Raw genomic sequence first — 20,457 nt, 5'->3', positions numbered from 1 at the left:
TGCTTAGATCACGTTATCATTGGCTAAGGGTGGGGCGTTGATACAAAGAGAAAGTCTTCCGAAAATAAGCCATCAGAGCCCGTATTAAGTTCAAGACAATGGCTACTATATCAAGAAGATGTTTTGAATAGTTGAATAAACCGATGGCTTTTGCAGCACTTTCTTTAGTTGTCAAAGAAAGGCATGGGCAAAAATTTCTGTACTTTTTACAGAATAACTATTTCTCGAGGAAAACTGGTTTAAAAAACATCAACGTGTGAGGGACAGAGTTTTGCTCTTCCTCCGACTCATTTAAAAAAAGTAACTGCCTACGCATAATTAATATGGTTTTGTGACGTCATAGGAAAACACATGAATATATTGCGCAAATAAATTGGGAAGGCTATGGTTTGTCGGTTCTGGGGCATATTTTCTATGAAGCAAAGAAAATAATTAATTTTGTCGTCAAAAGTTTTTCCCTTGAATAGATTGTTATTAACAGTGGCTTGTTAAAAAAAACTCAAAGAATTGGTTATGAAAATAGAAAGGATGGGATGAAAAATTAGGGGTGATAAAAATTTTGTGAAGAAAGATGAGAGAGAAAAATTAAAAAGATGGGAAGGCCAACGAGACATAAAACTATAAGAATATTTTTGTTGAAGTAAAGCCATTGATGAAGAAGGGTAAAAACTTAGGAAAAAGAAATATCCCAACTCTGTTCATCAATCATTTTTGAAGAGTCTGTCCGTACTTTGAACGTGAATTTTTTAGGTGACAACGAACGAGGGCTCAAAACTTCTATTCATTGTCCACGAGCGATATGCTTATAAAAAGTTTTTGAGCAAAAAAGAAAACGAACAAAATATATTTATAAGATCCAACTAGAAGATTTTGTTTAGAAAGAAAAAGAAAAGATGATAAGAATTTGTGTTCAATTTTCCGATATATTTTTCAACCTTGTTTTCCTTCCATTTTTTCGATATCTTTATTTAAAAGGGGAACTAAATGGAAGTAAAGAATGACATGGCTTTTCGTCTTTTGTCAGGGTATCCTATTTTTTTAAACCCATCAGGGACACTAAAAGAGGAATTGAAACAAGAGCCATCTGGATGAACAAGTTTTTTAGAAAAACCTTCAAAAAGTAATTTTCACATCGCGCTCGGAAAGAGCTTTAAATTGGGAAATGTTGACACTTCCTCTGTATTTAAAAGTGTACACGTTTTTTTATAATAACATCCAAAAGTTTTTAAGCCTTCGGATGTTCTGAACTTTTTGGGTTTCTAGCCTAAAAATGTTCTTATTTTCTCTATTTTGTGACCTTTGACCGATTTTCCTAAAGAATCGTGTGTTTTAGAGTTTGCAAAGCCTTAAAATGTTCTTAACTTGTTCTTAGCATTTTGGTCATCGAAGCCTTGTGTTCTTATATAGTTTGTTCTTATAAAAAAACGTGTATGTGATGATTGATTGTAACGTTTCTAGTAGTCATTAGGGGTTAAAGATATACTATGGTTAAAGAATGTAAGGCCTATGTAAGTTTAACTAACAGTGCTAATAATATAGTTATTAACAATATAGTTGTTTATGAGTTTGGCTAGCCCAGTTACGCATTTCGGTGGAGAGTGGAATCCAATGCATATTTAGCATGATATTTTTTATGCTAGAAATCTGGTAACAATATGGTTCCATGTGGGTAAGTTTCACTATTTTCTTTTAGATTCAGAAATATTGACTCGGTGTTTTCATTGAAAATTTGACTTTCTGAAGTTCCTGTAGCCTGAGTTTTGCTGATACAAGATTAATTTCTACTTGACACATTCAATATTTTAAGGGTAATTAGTATTTTAGAAGTTAGTTCTTTGGTTTTCTGGTAACATGTTTATTTTTGCAAAAACAGTTTTTATAATCCGTCTGTAGAAATTTTAAATCGGTGTATTTCATTTAAACCATGTCACGTAAACAAACGGATGAGAATAGTCTTCAACACTTATGTTTATCAAAGTGATTTCGTTTTACTGTTTCCATGTTTGAGGTGATAAAACAAACACAAACAGACATGCCAAATAAGGTAATGTGTCCGTTCTCTGTTGACACAATGACATAGTATGAACCCCCCTTTTTTTAAGGGGGGGGGGATCCGAGTTTTCAAGGAAGGCTTTATAGGGGGGGATGGGCAATTTTCCAGTTAAAATGGGGGGTTTGAGCTTATAGGGGGGGGGGGGATCAAATAAAAAATGGGGGGATAGTAACTTTTTGGTTAAAAAATTATTAGTTTACTGTTTATTTGCTAGTGTTTTCAAGTTCATTGACTATTGGTACGAATTCACACTGAATAATATATTTCATTCATCAAAATTCTTCCCCAATACTGGGAGTACAAATTATATGCTGGGGGCTCGGACCCCTGTAAATGGTGCGGGATCAAAAAAATTTAAAAATAGGGGGGGTGGGGGGATGAAATATTAATGGGGGGGGGGGGGTCAGACCCCTCTGCACACTATGAATGACGAAATCCTCTGGTTGATAACCGGAAAGTTAGGCTTTATTTGTTCTCCAATTCAAACAAAGTTAACTGATGCTTGGTTGCTAGGCTACTAAAGAGGGTCATCCCATTAAAAAAAGTCAATCATGTCAAGTACCGTGTTTATTTTCTCTCAAGATAAACTATGCCGTGAAAGACGCAAATTGACACAAATTGCGATGTACCACTCACAGATCTGTAAAGCCCGAAGGGCTAGATCCGCGGCCTTTATCGAAAAGTGAATTTCACTGGTTTGAGAGATGCGAAATAGCGTTTGCTGCCTACTTTTTTTTATCTCACGCTCCGAAAACAATTAAAATGCTAGATCCTATCCATCTGCACGAAATAAAGAGTCAAATTTTTGCTTCACTTTTTTTTTGCTGTAGAAAGCTTAGATTTGCCTCTCTAGCCCTTCGGGCTTTACAGATCTGTGGTACCACTGCGTCCAACAGGTTAACGATTGAGTTTAAAGCCTTGAAGGGGCTAGAGAAGAATCTTCAACATTTCTCAAGCAATAGGAATGAAACCCTAATATTTTCTTATAAAGAAAAGCTGTGTTTTTTTTTTTACTCTTGAAAATCCAGTGATGATGGTATTGAAACAGCTCACAAAACATTTCATAATTTTTCTTCCGACATCTCTTTAGTAATTTCTACCCACTCTTCTTCTCGATTGAAGAATAACCATTTTTTATTTGGAATGGGTTCGCTGAGCGAATGAGGGTAGACTTTTTCTTGGACATCATATGGTTTCCTAATTAAATGTTTCAAGTAGTTTGAATTTTTTGGATTAATACTACACTCTTTTTGATAAGAACCAGTAGATTTTTGACGAGGCTCAACTGTTCTTAATTTTTTTGGCACTTTGAGCCTCAAATCTTTCTTATCCTATTATTATTTGTTTGGTGAAATTGAGGTATATCAGGTTTTATACCCAATTTCTAGTACTTTAACCCTTAAATTGCTTGAAATAACCGCTGAGTAATTCCAGGCTCAGCATTGTTCTTAAATTGTTCTTGTATTTTGTTGATTTTGAACCTTCTTTTATAAAATTATTCTTATAAAAAAGGGGTGTATAAGTTGTATTACATAGAAAACAGGTAACAGCGGGCTAAGCGGATCATTTACTGCTATGAGTCAACTTGCCTGGAAATAATGGGAATTTACCGGTGTACATTTAATAGCGCCGAAGTATAGTACGTGAGCGGAATGAAACAGTTCTTTTGAAAGTATGGTTCGTAAAAAGTATGGTTTGGTTTATTGATAAAAGTTTAGCAGAATGAATCTGTAAGGAAGACAATCCTTAAACTTGTAATTCTAATCTAAATTTTGAAACGTTTGAGTATCCATTCTATTTAAAATACAATTTACTCTCTCTAATCCGATCTTCAAGGGACAAGGAATTTTTTTCGACTATGCGAAGGATTGAATTAAAGCGAGTATTCCATACTCTTTTCAACTCATAGCCGGTACAATACTTCAGTTCGAATTACAGAAAGATTCGAATTATAGAGGTTTGAATTAGAGAGAGTTCACTGTATAAATTTTTTATCGTGTGGTCGTCTAGTTTCAGTGCACAATTTTCTTGCAAATCGAAGTTATCAGTTTTTGGCCGGTGTAAAAGCAAAAGCCAATATAACATTTTAGCATAACTGAGTAACACAACCGGTGTGCTGTAATATCACGCTGTCTGCAGCATAAATCGTCGGATTTCCACGACAGGGTGGAAACAAACGGAAAATGCAGTCTCCCGGTAATTCTATGAATGCAAAAAGGAAATCTAGGGCTTGTGAGGATAAAGATGGACGTGTAATATCTCAAAACTGAGTGTTTTAAACGGATTAGTATATCTGCAATATTATGTGCAAAACTGTGCTGTGCAACCAGCAGCGGTTACGGAAGGTACTCGAAATTAATGACGCGGCATCCTTTGATATTCTCCATATGAACTTTTGTGGAGTCTCCATAACTCAAACATGCACGGGGAACACAAATTTGTTCGAATTAAGGAAAATTTGAGTTATGAAGTAAGGTTTATAAGGCATTGTTAGCTTAAGGGGCCATGAAACTTGTTCGAGATATAAGACATTCAAGTTTAAGTAGGTTCGAGTTAAAGAGATTCCACGTAAAAGCCGTCACGTGCCGTGTTCTCGATTTTGCTCTTTTAAAAGGATTTTACATTCTCTTTTAAAAAAGGTTAATGATAATTCGAACATTTTGTCACCTTCCAGTGTAAGTCAGGTCGGCAATAATTCTTTGTAGCAAACGATTGTAGATAGCCAATAAAATGAGTATACAAAAACACAAAAATGGGAAGCTAAAGGATGTAAGAAAATGACGGAAGCTACAAATTGGAAGATGAGTATTTTAACAGACGTTTCATGCGCGTGCGTGCCAATAATACCGTATAAGGAGATTGGTAATGAGTATTTGAAAGGATGTTCAAAAACAGGTTGTTGACATTTAGATAGCAGTTCATTATAGAGAAGAATGACATAATGATTTCGAAAAGAAAGATAGTAATGTGTAGGTTTCTAAGTGAAGGAGTGTTTTCTTCCATTATAGTTTTTCGTGAGTAATGAGTAATGGATGCAGTCTGCGCTTTTTCCAAGAACGAATAGTGATTATTATAGATGCAACATTCAAAAAATCATTTTAGACAACTCAAAACAGTAATTTTAGAGTATCTTACAAATTTGTAAATTTAGTAGACTCTCGTTAATTCGAATTCTTCTAGAATCTTTCAATAATTCGAACTCATTCTCAGTTCCTGCCAAGAGGAAAACTTCGTAAATTAGATTTCTATTAATCAAATCTTTCTCTAATTCGAAGAAATTAGATGATTCTCTCGTTCGAGTTCGAATTAGCGAGCGTTAACTGTATGTGACATGCTTGCAAACGGATAGCCGTAGACGATTGGAATTTACAACATACTGTTAATAACGCTACACAATGCGTTAAAACATAGAAACTAATCTCATATCGAAACGCGAACAGTAGAAAAGGAATTAGCTCCTTTGATTAACGAGTAGACGATGATTAACATGAAAGTATTGAAGGATTTTGAAAAAGTTGAATTAATTGAAGAAAGAAACCTTTAGGCCTATAATACTCTTATTTCAACGTAAAAATTATGTTCCATTTAGGGAGTTTAATAAGTTTTTGTTTAGTTTTACAACAACCAAGGTCGGAAAAGGTTTACGCGCCTCAGGCGGTTAAGAAAAAATTGAAGCAAAAGCAGAATATCGAGGATTATCATAAGATGAGTGTAATTTCTATCGAAATAAACAAAACCATATTGGTCCGTCTGGTCTTATTAACACCTGCTGTGTAAACGAGGTCTGGTTTTCATGTTTCCCCAATAGACAGACAGAAAGAAAAGTAAACTGCGTCAGGGGCTAATCGATATCTTAGTCTAACATTTTCATAACCTCTTAAGAGGTGGCTAACTTTTCTGCATTATTTTCTGCATTTTCATTATTCACTATAGAGGAACGGCAAAAGATATCAACACATCGAATTTCAGTGTATTTTGCTAAGACCGAAATTTTAACAGAATCAAAGTCGTGAAATTTTAGCAGAAAGTTAATAGAGTTTTGTACATCTTTTGTAGAAATTAAGCTTAAAATTTGAGTCTAGGTGAATTGGAACCTCGGACGTTCATGTAGACCTAAAAAACACTTACCAGTTCTTGAAGAGTGTCTTCATCATTATAAGCTAACAGACCATAAGGGTCAGCTCCTTCTTCCTCTGTATTGGCCGTCGTTGTCCGAGTAGATTTCGCTCGTCCGGTAGAAAGTCCGTTGGATACTGAAGAAGCACTGATTTCACCGGACGAGATTTTTTTCATTTCTTCATCGAATTTCTTGTTCCGTAATTCACGGATTTGACGGCGCAATTCACGCCGTTCATCGATGTCATCTGTGCTTTCGAGCTATATAACGTAAGAAAAAGAGAAACGTATAAGTTAAAGGATGAAGTGAAAAATATACAGCACATAGGTCAAAGCAAAAGTTTTTGCTTCAGGTCAAAAATGGATTATATACCTACAACAAAATTTAGTCCAGATTTCCCCGATCTTCGCTTAAACCGGAATAACTTTGAACTAGAATCTTTTGGGAATGTACTTGCTGTAAAATTAAAAGTTAACATCTGTAGAGAAAATGAAAATTTCAAAATTTGATGCATATCTTTTAGTTCTTGCTGGCGAAAAGGCGACTTCTGATATATATATAGATATAGGTGAGATGAGGCTTATAGAAATGATTATACAAGTCAGATAAAAACTAGTTATAAGCTTGCGGTATTTGAATGTTTGCATTGGGATTATTTTATGCAATCAAATAGGCGAGAACCTCAAAGTCTCAAATAAACTTTTTATTGAAGCTATGTTACGGTAAAGTTTCTTTATAAAAACACTGTGGTTAAACTTCGATAACGCCTTCATCTAATAGCCTAATCTATCATTATTTCATATCAAAACTAAGCTTTGTCACATTAAACTCATGGCTAAAAATAATTATTAAGTGAGGTTCGTACATATTCGGAACTCGGTTAGAGTTAGAGCTTTTTAACGGTTCGATTTGGTTCAAGCCTTAAAGCCTTAAAGCTTGAGGAGACTGGGTTACACTTTACCAGGAAGGATTGACGTCAAAACGTCTGAGGTCATTGCATTGACTTTTCATAGAAACAAAATATTGGCGTCATTCCTTCCTCAAAAACTCAGTTCATGATCTCTTTGTATATTTAAAGTATCTAGAATACCTTATCATCCATTTTTACGCTGACCCTTACTTATTGGCGTTAACTTTTCATTGTCTGCGTAATTATTAAGACCTGCGTAAGGGGATAGGAATTAAATTTAAACCGAGCAAAAAAAGAAGAAATTGAGCTTTGGCGTAATAAGGGTCAGCGCCATCACTGACCTTTATATACCCTGGACCAAGTTTCTCAATCCCGGCCAAGCAAAATCTTTGATCGGATTTTTTTGAAAAGTGGTACCCTAATGATGGCGGCACTACTCAATAGCGGTGTAAATGCATCGAGAGCGCTAGATTTACTTTCCTTCGAATACTTTTGATGATGTAGCGCCGTTAGACGTTAATTCTTAACACTGCAATGGCTTCTTTACGGGTACCAATTCAAAATAAACTTCGATCAAAGATGACGCACGGATATAGCTTGGTCCAGGGATATATAAAGGTCAGTAGTCAGCGCGAAATGAGGACCTGTGTTTAAATGGCCGATAAGGTTACTTATGTTCCAATTATGTTAAATTAATATCTATTTGTGACATACCTGACGCAGAACCATTCTATTCTTTCAACTCAATTATCAATCAAAACACACAATCAACCATAAAAATAAACACAAAATTGCTTAACAATTTATTTAAACAAAACGCCAATTACGAGCCCAATAAAATATACCAAAATATTTCGAAACGCTTTGCAATTATCGTATTAAGCAGAAATACAAGAAATTCCTTTGTGACAGTTTTATAAAGACATGCCAATAAGTCTACACCAATATAAAAACACAAAACTTTCAAGTGAATACAGACTCCAGTAGCGACCGGCAGTCTTACCAATACAATATAGCAAACAGAATGAATACAAAAACACAGACGAAACACATTGACGTCTTTATTATGAACAAGAGAAACAATGAGAATGAATAGATACACCCATTTCAACGAGTTTCCTTAAACGGGAAATAAAGTATAATGATACCAAGCATATCTAATCAAGGAACTTTCAACATCCTTCTTTATAGATCGTGAAATTATTTTCATAAACATTTCTATTCAAAAAACTACAAACTGACTACAATCTCTTTTTCGTTTATAAGAACAATTTTATGGGAACAATGGGCTCAGAAATGCCAAAAAATAAGATCAATGTAAGAACAATCTTCAGCCGAATAGCTTAATTTTTAAGCAAACTAAGAGCTTATCTCTCAAAATAGGAATAAAAGTTTTGAAATTTACCCTGAAATTAAGAACAGAATAAGAACAATTTGAGGCTTTAAAGTACTGAAAAAACAAGAACAGGCGAGTTTAGCATAAAAATTTTACTGGTTCTTATAAAAAAGAGTATCTAATCAAGGAACTACAACATCCTTCTTTATAGGTCGTGAAATTATTTTCATCAACATCTCCATTAAAATAACTACAAACTGACTACACTGTCTTTTTTCTTCTTCATCATTCTGTTGTAAGAACATTGAAAATTCAGTTTCAAGATTGACTATTCCATAAACTTTTGCAATAACTAAATCAAATTTTTGGTATTTTATACAGTTTCTTCCATTTTCCTGGCTTTGACCTTGATTATTCTACAGTTGTTAAAACTAGAAATTGAATGGGTTTTAGATTGCCAATTTATGAAGGTCATTCCATTATTTTGATCAGAAACAGATTTGAGTATTTCGGTGTTAGTTTTTTTTATTTCCTTTTTCCTGAACATGATATTGAGAAGTTTGGCAGAAGATGATTCAGTTGGTTGGAAAGAAGGAAAATGTTTTTTTTATAGTAGTTTACGACCAACCTTATATATCCATGGACCAAGTTACTCAATGCCGGCCAAGCAAAATATTATGATCGGAGTTTTTTTGAAATTGGTAGCCGCGGAGAGAGCGCTAGATCTAGTTTCGCTTGTGCATCATGATGTACAGTAGCGCCGTTTGTCGTTAGGCAAAATATCAAACACTACAATGGCTTCTTTGCGGGTACCAACTTTCAAAAACTTTCGATCAAAGATGGTGGATATAGCTTGGTCTAGGGATATATAAAGGTCAGTGTTTACGACCGATTATACAGAGTAATCGAACACCTATCACAGCATAATCTCTAGAACTCGAGCCCCCATTACTCGATGTCTCCTTTAAAATTCGAACAAGTTTTCTTGTTCTTTCAATTAACAATGCCTTAGATATAAATCTGTCACCATAACTAGAAATTTCCATAATTCGAACAAAATTTGAATCCCCCCAGTCCCCCCCTTTGTGCTCGAGTTATGGAGATTCCGATGTATTCCCTTCTCCCACTTCTAATTTTCAGAAATTTTCTTCTCGTTATTTTTCAAAACTTTGCATACGGAAAAATAGCTATAACTAATTTTAGAGCTTTAAATTGTATTTAGGTAATTAGGCCCAAACTTTTTTTGAAGATTAAAATTTTGTGGCTCTGATTAACTTGATTGGATGATTTTATAAAATAAACATAAAGTATAGTCGTAAACGATTTTGCTAACTGATGCTCGGCATAATGATTAGATAAAGAATAACTTTTTGTACGATTTGAGATTACTATGAAAATTACGGATTACTAAGGATTTTTTAAAGAAGGTGGACACATTGTAGAGATTGGTTCGTGGATTATAAGCTCTGTTTCATGCCGGGTGGAACAACCGTTAAATGGGGGGGGGGCTAAAAGCTCAAAATGAGATGAAAGCTCAAAATGAGATGAAAATTGGTAGGAATTTGAGAAAAAAAATCTCATTTGCTCAAAAGCTTAAGTCTCCCTAGCCTCCCCGTTTCCGCCGGTTGATTCAGAATTTTGTATATCTTCAATAAGAAATGTCCTTATCTCGAGGTTTTCAGCACGGGTATCCTCCCCTTTTTAATTTATTGCTGCAATGCAATTAATAGACATGAATCTTATTACCCATTGTTAACTAGGTTCTTATAGCGTTTATCCAGAATTATAAAAAAGCAAAGCAAGGAGAAATAGCTTTTAAATCCGATTTTGAATTCCTTCTGGACACGTCTCACTAAAGCTCGTATAACGTTTGATTATTTATCCATCTCAACTGTGAGACGGTGTATAAGCTAATGATCTTTTCGAGATATTCATGGTTGGATATTCCTCTGTCGGAACTCCTCCTTTGAAAAACACTGATCCCACTAGTCATTACCAATTATTTTCCCTGACTTTTTCCTAAAAAAGTGGTATTTCTCCCTTACAAAAACGCTAAAAAGAGTGATTTTTCCCTGACTTTGAATGGAAAATGACATGTTTTTCCCTGAGCTATTAGATTAGATAGAAGCCTTCTGATTTTAAGCATTCATAAAACAGTATTCCCTGACTTTTCCCTAACTTGGTAAGACATAATGAAATATTCCTTGACTTTTCCAGGTTTTCCCTGACTTTTCCAAAAAATAGTACAATTTCCAGGTTTTCCAGGTTTTTCCTGACCGTCAGTGGGAACCCTGTTTAAAATAAAAGAAACACAAAAAAGTAAAAATATTGCAGAAATGTTTAATCTATATTAACGGTAGAAAGAGCCGAGGGATCAAGTTATTTAGTTATTGCCCGTAGCATAAAGGTAGAGCATCCAGCTACGGTGCGCAAGGTTGTGGGTTCGAACCCCATCCGGGTCATACCAAAGATTCCCAAAATGGTACTTGATGCCTCTCTGCTTGATGCTCAGCAACTAAAGAGACAGATCAAGGGTAAGTGGAGAAATCCAGGGAAAGGAGTGGCGCCCTCCCCTACCTGCGGGTAGACAGCTATACGAAAAGGGAGCCTTCCGGTCGCCCTCGACTGCGGTCGCAAACTTATTGCTTGTTAATACTACAGCACCAGGACAACTTTTTCTGAAGTGATACTTATAGGTCAGTCCCTTGTTTCTACATTTTGGACCCTAAAAAACAAATTAAGAAATGCAATGCTCTTAAATCACCTGTGTCATTTTCTGCTCCAATAGGCTCATATTATCGGTTCCCATTTTCTCCAACAAAATCCAAATAAAAAAACACAAAATTCAATATTCAAAACATAAAATCCACTTCTGACTTCGTCTGTTCTCAACAAACCAAATTTCACAATGACATCGAGTTTTTACAAAAATTGATGTATTATAAAAGGCGACTATCCCAAATTTTAAATAACAAAAAAATGTTAAGCCTTGTTATAACATACCAAAAACCCCACGCTCCTCAATCATTTAAAAATGTAAACAAACTCAGACTTTCTTTAAAAAAAAAGAACTTTGTGAAACACTACATACAAACATTGATGCAATGCTGACAATGGTATACTATTATTATCTGAAATGAGAGACAATGAAAAAAAATTGTCGGAATGGAAGGTCTTTTAGAGAAAACGTCATCATTCAAAACTTTCAAGCCAAATAAGGGTAATCAAAATATAATTTCATAAGGAAATAATCAAATTGACGTTTTTCTCTGATAGTTTATATAGTTGCAATCAAGGAAAAAAAATTGGAATGCTAAATCATTGTGGTTTGTCCCTTTTTTGTCAATTTTATATCATTTATAAGAATTTGCTCATCTTTTTCAGCATAGCAAAATTTTACATCAGATTATTTCGTCTCAATCCTTAAGAAAACATATCCACATATCCACTATAAGATAACTTTTAGTTTCGAAAGGATTTTGTTGTACCAGTTAGGATTTTCAATAAGTCTCAAAACATAAACAAGCCATGATGAAATTCATAAAAAACACTTTTATAAGAACAAAATTCAGCAAAAGCACAATTTGTTACCTAAGATAAAAAATATGGCTAATTGATACAATAAAAGCAATTGATTTCTTGAAATAGTCCCAATTATGACTCGTATCATTTTTTTTTACGTCACTTGGTCGAGAGTTTCCATAACTGTACCTTATTGATAACAATATTTGCGAAATAAATTTAGAGAAAAGGGGCGAGCCACTGTCATAAAAAACTATAGCTACACTATTGATATTCCGTAAGCAATCGACATTTTTGTCGATTTTTGGCTAATTATAGTCTAATTACCCTATGATAGGCTAAACAGCCTATGATATAGGCTAATTTGATGGTATTCTTGACTGTTCAATGCAAATTTTACATTCGTTTTTGCTTTCTGGATTTTCGAAATAACATGGTATTGAACAATGTCGACCTCTCCTTTTGAATTCGAAAATTTGTCCCAATATCAAAGTATTGTTGTTTTAACCCAGTTTTTAGAGGAGTTGAGAGCCTGTCTGTGTGATGTGTAAGTGTAAGGTCAACAAGTTGATATCTAAAGGAATTATGAAGAAAAACATTGAACCAGACTAATATTTTAATAATGTGGTTTGAGACGAAATGGATTGGACTCAAATGTACTTCTCTTAGTTATACAAAAAAACAAACCTCCGTTAATATGATATCCTCTTTGTTTTTTTTTTTTGTCGACTTGAGCCTTTTCCAAATTAAACTTGGTAGGATTGCAAGGGTCAACAATAAACGCCAAAAGTCCTTTGAGGTTTTGAGGTGTTCACAAAATAAAGAAAAGGAACGTTTGGAATCATTGAAACCCTGATAAACTGACCCATAAATCTGAGGGACACCTAGACCAGGTAAGGAGTTAAGGGGCTAAAAATTTTATGAGGTTTTCTCGTTTATTTGGGGCACCTAGCTGTTTTGGTGGAGGCTCTGGGGGCTAAGAAACTGTTTATAACTGTATTTCACAAAATACCCCAAAATCGTCAAGGATTTTAGGATGACAAAAGAACAAAAAGCGTCAATTCAAAAGATGTATCGCCTGAATGGGGCTCCCTCACTCAAGCAATTTCTCAAGGGAACCTAAATTGTTGGAGGCATCTAACTTCAAAAAGTGGGCTAAAAACATATCCCTTGACATCGAGGTAGGCACTCGTCACAATATTTTGCATGTTGTAAAATCTAGACGAATTTACATTCCCAAGTCTGTGATGCTAATACGTCTATGTAATGCATTCTTCAAATTACATTCGAATATCTTAATAAAAATCATTATTAGATTGAATGACATTCCAAATTGATTGCTGTCTTTCACAACAAAGATCAAATTGCCAATGGACAAGGATTATAAAGCAATGAAGGAGTGCAGTTATGACATGTAGACAAACTTCAGTGATGGCCTTTTAAGGGTGATGAAAGTTTTAGTGTTTATATAAACGTTTTTCCAGAGTGAAAGCTCAGATTACTTTTTAAAAAGTAAAAAACAAGAGTCAGTTTGAAAAATTTCTTTAATATAGATCACAATTTGTCATTAAAATGTACGCAAATCTGTTAAAAATTATGGGATTATGTCATTTCAAAGACTGGGCATTTTCACATAATCTCCATGCTGTGACAAATATCGTTAATAATCTCTATCTGAGGTCTTCAAAGAGAGAAAGATATTAACAAATATTGTCACAAATTGGAGTCCTGTCATTCATTAATAAACTGCTATCTTCTCATAGTGATAAGCCTAATTAATCATCATGCATGTTAGATTTGCCCTCTTCACGTACGTTGTTATCTTTTTAATAACAAGTATTTTCTAAATCATATCCTCCAATCGAAGAACTGTGTCTTTATCTAGTTACTATATCTTCAGTTTTAACAAAGTGAAGTTTCAAACTCCCTTTTTTGCTTATTGGTAGATTTATTTTTATGTTTTCGAAAGCACAATCACTTTTGTCAGAGTACTGGGGGGGGGGTGAAGCAGTTAGTACAAGACATCATGCCAATTAGTACCGTGGTGGTGTGCCATATGAATTGGATAAAATCACTTAGTACTCAGATGTACTAACTGCAAAAAAGGGTGGTCCCCTGCTAAAAATTTGCCAAATTTTGCTACTAACTGTGTAAAAAATAGGATTTTGTGAGAAAATTTAAAAAAAAGACCATATTTTACCAAAAAAAAATTTTGGGAAGTAGATTTTTTTTTCAAATTTTCGAAATATTTTTTTAAAATCTTAAAAACAATTTGCTGGTTTCAATAGAAATTTGATTTTCTAAAATGTTGTTTTTTCCTATTGAAAGCTATGGAAAATTGAATCATTTTTAAGATATTAAATTTTATTTTATTAGATTTTATTGAATTTATGAAGGTCAAAAGCCTTTTTCAAGGCTAAATTCAGTTAGTACTAACTGTACTAAGTGTACCAAGGTGGTGGTGTTACTAACTTCTTCCGAGAAAGCAGTTAGTAGGCATGATGTCTTGTACTAACTGCTTCACCCCCCCCCCTGCAGAGTACTGTAATGCCAAATGCAAAAGCAAAAAGCAAATTCTTAAGTTAAAATAAAAGGCTACTATTCTTTATTTGGGTTTACAACAAGTTTTTTAAAACTGATTTTTTTATAAAAATTAAAAAATGACTTAAATTAAGTATCATTTGAAAGCATACTAAGCAATGCAGTAAAAGAACTATATTTCAGTATGCTAATTACAGACAGGAAACAAACAATCATGTATTGAAAAAACACATAATTTTCTTAATCATTTATAATATACCTATTATACCATACAATAAAAAAATTTGATGATGGTACTTTCAACAAAATAGAGGTACTTTCAACAAAATAGAGATAAAAAGTCATTAAATGAGGCCTTTAGAAATTCATTTCATTCATCATCTAAACATCCTGTGTATATTGCAATAATTTTATGATTAGAAAAATCTGGAAATCGAACTTCAATCAAATGAAAAAAACCTCACCTCTCCCATTTTCTGGTATAATAAAGTTCTCCTCTGCTCATCTGAATCTGCCATTTTAAAATGTATCAAAGAAAACTAAAAAAATTGTAGCCTTTTTGGGCTTTCTTGTGAAATGTTGTGATATTTTATGAGCCTAACACACGACACTTTTTGCAGACAAGACAAAATCAAGAAAAGTAAAGTTTTTTTTGCAAAGACTTTGTTTAGACCAGAACTTTATGAACCGTTTAAATTTGTAAAGAATAATAGTGACAGTACCCTTAAAGTCAATATTTGAGTTTGATTAAAGAAAAGCAAGCTGGAACAAAGTGTACACAACTCCAAATTTGATATGACAAAGGAGAAACATAAAGTTTTGACATTGTTTTAAAAGGAGTCAGTTTGATTTATTCTAAATGTTTATATTTACTTTAGGATAAAGGTGACAGTAAATTTGATTCTTTTCCCTCTCCTTTAGAGCTATACAGCCATGATGATATTACTAAACTTTTTTGCTTTCTATAAAATTCCAACAAAGTAATAAGAGAAAAACAATCCAAATTCCATCAAACAATGTTAGAATACAAGATAGTTTCCATATAAATACTTTTCAATCATAAATAATAACTTTTAAATTCAATATAAGTACAAACATAGAAAAAAAGAAGACAGAGGAAACATTTCAGATAGGGTTATGGTATGAACATTTCTTAGCTTTGATTTTATAAATTGTTTCTTTGTTATTTTTATTGTAGGCAAAGGGCAATGGTGTATAGTATAATACTTTTTGGTTCTCACTGCCAAGATTAATTATTGAGAATAGAATATAAAGGTAATGATCCTTCTTATATGTAAATTTGTGTGAAGGATGAGAAGGGTTAACTTTTATCGTACATTTTAATGAAAAAAAAGAGAGAGATATACCTTTTTCTTGAGTGCAGCTTCTTCATCCAAACTTCCCATTTTTTATTTTTTTTATTTTTTCAAATGTTTCCTAAAATTGCAGATTTAAACAAACCTGCTATATCCATATCCTCTAATAGATTGTGTTCATTTCAATGAACTAGTTTTTGATTAGAACATACCCTTAACATTTTCAGGTCAAGTTTAGGCCAAAATACCAGTTTAGCCATGTCTCTTCATTCAAAATCTACAGGAAACACATATTTGGACTTTATACCCAATGCTGCGTGCCAGCCCATATAAGCTAAGGCGGGCTAAAGTTCAGCTAAAGCGGGACAAAATTTTTCAGTTTTTTGAAGTTTTTAAAAAACGCCACATTGAAAATCCAGTATATGAATTTACTGTCAAATTTATTATGCGAAAAGAGCAGGAAAAATACAACTTTCCTATTTTTCCTGACTTTCCACACTGCCGGACAAACCACTGCTCACAAATTATTATCCCTACAGGAGAGCGGATTCAAACAATGTGAGAGAAATGGTGAATAATTGGAAAGCCCCCCCTTCTTAAACTATCCCCCTTTCCTTGCTATCTCTCCCTTCTTCATGAAAATTTTTGATCCCAATAGCTCTATAGGAGTGGGCCAATTTAATTGCAATCACAAACTTATTATATTCTTAGTAGATCAATAATGGAACAGTCAATCGAGCAAATCAAACAAACGTTATTCAAATAAAATCAAACACAATTGAATATTACCCAAGAATTGGCAGTTTGCTTGAGATTCAATTGCGTTCCACAATCAAATCACTATAATTCGATCTCGTTCGATTTCATTCGATTAGTACGGACTTGACAGTTTATAGGAAGTACTTTGATTTGTGAAGCATCTTTACGTCACATTAAAACAAAAGAAAATAGCAAAAGAACAAAGGAATTCCCCATAGCCACCATTTCATAACCCTGGGGAATCGTAATTTTATGGAAATGGGAATCCTCATATCACATAACACATTTTCTGAAAATTTCATTCTTCTCATAAAATACCCAGATGGTGTCAATTGAACAACTTCAAACAAAAATTGCAATTAAACCAATCGAACGCAATGGAATAATTGCAATTGGATTGCCGAACGTACCCTAATCGAATCTCAATCACATGGCCGACTCCTGGTAATATTTGATTGTGTTTGATTGGGTTCTAGTAAGGTTTGATTGGTTCGATTGATTGATAGAGCTTGGACGGCCGAGCGCTTAAGTACTATACGAAAGCGAATAAAATCTAACGTAATTGAACATAATCGAATACAATCAAACGTAATCGAAGCAATCAAACGCCAAATCCTGGGTAATATTTGATTGCGATTCGATTGCGTTCGACAATTGAATTGCAATTATTCGATTTACATAGCTGTTAACTCTCCCACATTGGGGCGGGTGACTCCCGCATGCCAACGTTTCCTCCTGCATGCCAACGTTTCCTCCCGCATGCCAACGTTTCCTCCCGCATGCCAACGTTTCCCCCCCCGCAGGAAAAAAAATCAGCCAAATCTCCCATATTTTCAGGATTTTTTCCTGGATCTCCCGCATTTCTAAAAATCTTGTTATTTCCTGAAAAAAAAATTCAGATTTTGAAATAAGGGAATGGCAAAATTTCTCTTGATTTTGGAAAATTGGGATGAAAATTCCCTGCCCTGATTTCCCGAAAAAAATTTCCATTAAATTCGGATCTCGCAGGATTTTTCGGTTTGGGAAAATTTTTCCAACTTGGAGCTCTCCTGCATTTTTGTGAGGCGAAGTTGACAGCTGTGGATTGTGTTCAATTGCATTCAATTGATTCAACGCTCAATTTGTATGTTTGATTGACACCGTCTCTGGCTGGAAAATGAAAAACGAAGTGAAGAAGCTTTTGTTTTCTGGTCGTCTTTTTGATCTGCCATGATGAAGTGTTATAAAATTCCTTGTAGAAAGACACACTCCTACGATTTTATTACGTTTGGTTTCCGTAATAAAAAGAAAGTCTTTATTGCGAACTTTGAACTGGCTTAATCTCGAGGTACTTCACTAACTACTCGATTTTCCTTTCGAACTTGTTCGATTGATTGACACTGTCTGTAGATTTTTCACCCTTAAAATTAACTTGATTGCTAATTTCAAAAGATTAAAGAGGCATACGAATCGATGAAACAACCCTTACAGTTCTCACTTGTACAAAAGCTTACAATATATAAATGCCATGATCATGATCATAATATCATCAGTAGTTATCATCAGAAACACTGCATTTCAGTCACTTTACCGTCCTCAAAAGTGCAAATACATAAACTCGGCATTAATTTCACACCGCACGCAGCGATTTTTATAAATAAAAATGTATGTACATTACAAAGCTGCCATGTTGGGTGGAATGTTGGTGTAAATAACGAAGACCAGATTGAACCGCGATGTCTCGCCTGCATGGCTTGAAGGTTATGATTCAAAATCTGGTCTGCAATCTATGATACTTATTGACATTATTTTATGTACATATTTATTACTTTCTTTCTGTTCTTTTGCCTTATTTTAGAAAATTAATAGAAATCATGGCCAACAAATTTATTATACAATATTTCATTATAAATGTTTACCAATACTTTCAAGTTATAGATCATATTGAAAAATCTCAGTTTAATCAGAAATCTTTTTTGGTCAGGATTTTGGTTCTAGATTTTACTTGATTTTATTACTCTGCATGGTCAAACTTACTAGACATTTCGATTAATAAATTTCAATTCCAAGAGTAATGGATAGATGTCCACGGCAATAAAAAAAATTTCTGACTAGCGACAAGCAGGTGAGGAAGAAAGGTAAAAAAAATTGTTTTATTTCTGGTGTTTGATGTTTGAAAGAAACTATATATAGATGGTTGCCAACGTGAGAACATTTTGATTTTCAGGATTGTACTTGTTTCCCTCTAAAAGTTTATATTTGACTTTAAAACATGTCAGTTTTGCACATCACAGCATGGACGATAATAGCAGCTGCTTGGATTGAATAAAATATCTTATCTATTTTTGTTCCAGTCCCCTGTCCCAGTTGGCGACCAGTCTAGTCTGGAGACCATACTCTGTTACAAAAATATTTCTATCCTGTTAAAATCTCAACAACTTCACTGAAATACAGAGTATGGAATTATTGACTCGATTCAAATCACTTCAAATCACAAAAGAAAAAACCGTTATTTTTTCAAAACAATTCAAAAGCTCGCGCCACTTCTTGAAACAATAGAGCTGTTTGACGTCATACTTTTGTTTATCAAATCATAACAATAAGATATTAGCCAATCAAATTCTGCGATTAATTCTTGCATCTTGTATAATTCCCGGCTACGACCAGTCTAGTAGTTTACAAGTGATCAAATGTTTTTGAAAAATACAAAAACGAACCTCTGGAGAATTTCTTTCAGTAGTTATCTTCCTCCATGATCTTTTTGCCATACTGTATTTGTGTGAAAAAAATTCTAGAATACAGTAACGAATAGACTAGATAGAAGATGATACGACGCACGAAAGATCCAAGTTTGTTTGCACGGAAAGGACTCGAAAAAACCATTCAACTGCCATTCATCAGAATACTTGTCCACAACAATGAGTACAAGGAATTCCCAAACATGTTGTTGGGGCCACGACCCTGCCGATTCCCCGAACAATACGGGGAAAATGTCCGGGGAACAAAACAAATATTTTTATCCCCGGACATACGTCTGGGGTACCATTTGGCCATTCCAGAAAAAAACATTACCCCCTAATGGATGACATCAATTTTTGAAATAAATTTTGGCACGGAATTCCAGACAAAGTTTAAAAAGAAAGTATCGGAATACACCGTTTAGGAGTCTCGCTATCTTCAAACTGAATTGCAACTGGTGCTTTTATTTATTTGATCTTTTTCTTTGTTTGATGATCAAGTCAATTCATTTGATCTTTCTCAAAAAAGGTGAGTTTATACACGCACTCTCCATTAAAAAACATCTTCCCTACTTTACCACAACATTGTAAATTTTTGTTTATAACCCTGTCTCAATCCAATGCATTGGGTTGGTTTAATCGGAGAAATGTTTTCAATGGGTTATTGAATTTATTCTATTATTCAATTCTTATATTGGAACAACTATTTTAGAATCAAAAGGTAATGTGATCCTTTTATTTCTTTTGCTCCTTTATAAGGTTTGATAATTTGTTTTTTTTTCATTCGGACATCGTGACCGACACAAAAGATTTTCAGTCGGTCAAATGGCTTTTCCAGTCGGACATTGACCGATGACTGACGCTTATTTGCAGCCCTGATATGTATCTATGGGTGGATTTTACCAGGAATACCCAACTTTTTTAGGTATTTTCATTACCTTTGTTTTTTGCATTTATGTCTGTTTTGAAAAGTGGTCAACCAAAACACAAAATCAAAAATCTTACAAATCAAATAAGTAACTGTGATTTCTTTTTAAAATAACCCTTAAAAATTTTCTAATTTCAACTTTTAAATCAACCGAGTCGCACTTTTAGACTCTGTAATCAGGTGATTATATCGAAACACAACTAGTGAGGTTTGTCACGGAAGGACAAGTGTTAAAATATAATGGACCTTCTTTTGAAA

General features: G+C 34.0%; 1 protein-coding gene across 4 annotated transcripts in view; it reads right to left on the bottom strand.

Moving 5' to 3' along the window:
• Window positions 1-15,928, bottom strand: part of LOC136805611 (smoothelin-like) — a 30,838-nt gene extending 14,910 nt beyond the window's left edge. Inside the window, exons 1-2 of one of the 4 annotated variants that reach the window (XM_067062178.1) lie at window positions 15,847-15,928; window positions 6,182-6,430 (exon numbers count right to left, since the gene is read on the bottom strand). In XM_067062178.1, coding sequence (XP_066918279.1) covers window positions 6,182-6,430; window positions 15,847-15,885 — 288 coding nt within the window. In that variant the 5' untranslated portion in view covers window positions 15,886-15,928. Of the gene's footprint in view, window positions 1-6,181; window positions 6,431-7,794; window positions 8,119-11,180; window positions 11,476-14,943; window positions 15,122-15,846 lie in introns of those variants that run through there. The other 3 variants (XM_067062175.1, XM_067062176.1, XM_067062179.1) reach the window with 3 other exon arrangements.
• Window positions 15,929-20,457: the final 4,529 nt, after the last annotated feature.

Source organism: Clytia hemisphaerica, unplaced genomic scaffold, assembly GCF_902728285.1.
Source record: "Clytia hemisphaerica strain Z4C2 unplaced genomic scaffold, Clytia hemisphaerica genome assembly, whole genome shotgun sequence".
Lineage (NCBI taxonomy): Eukaryota > Metazoa > Cnidaria > Hydrozoa > Leptothecata > Clytiidae > Clytia > Clytia hemisphaerica.
The sequence above is the reverse complement of the archived record's forward strand: the minus strand, read 5'-3'. Positions and strand labels throughout refer to the sequence as shown.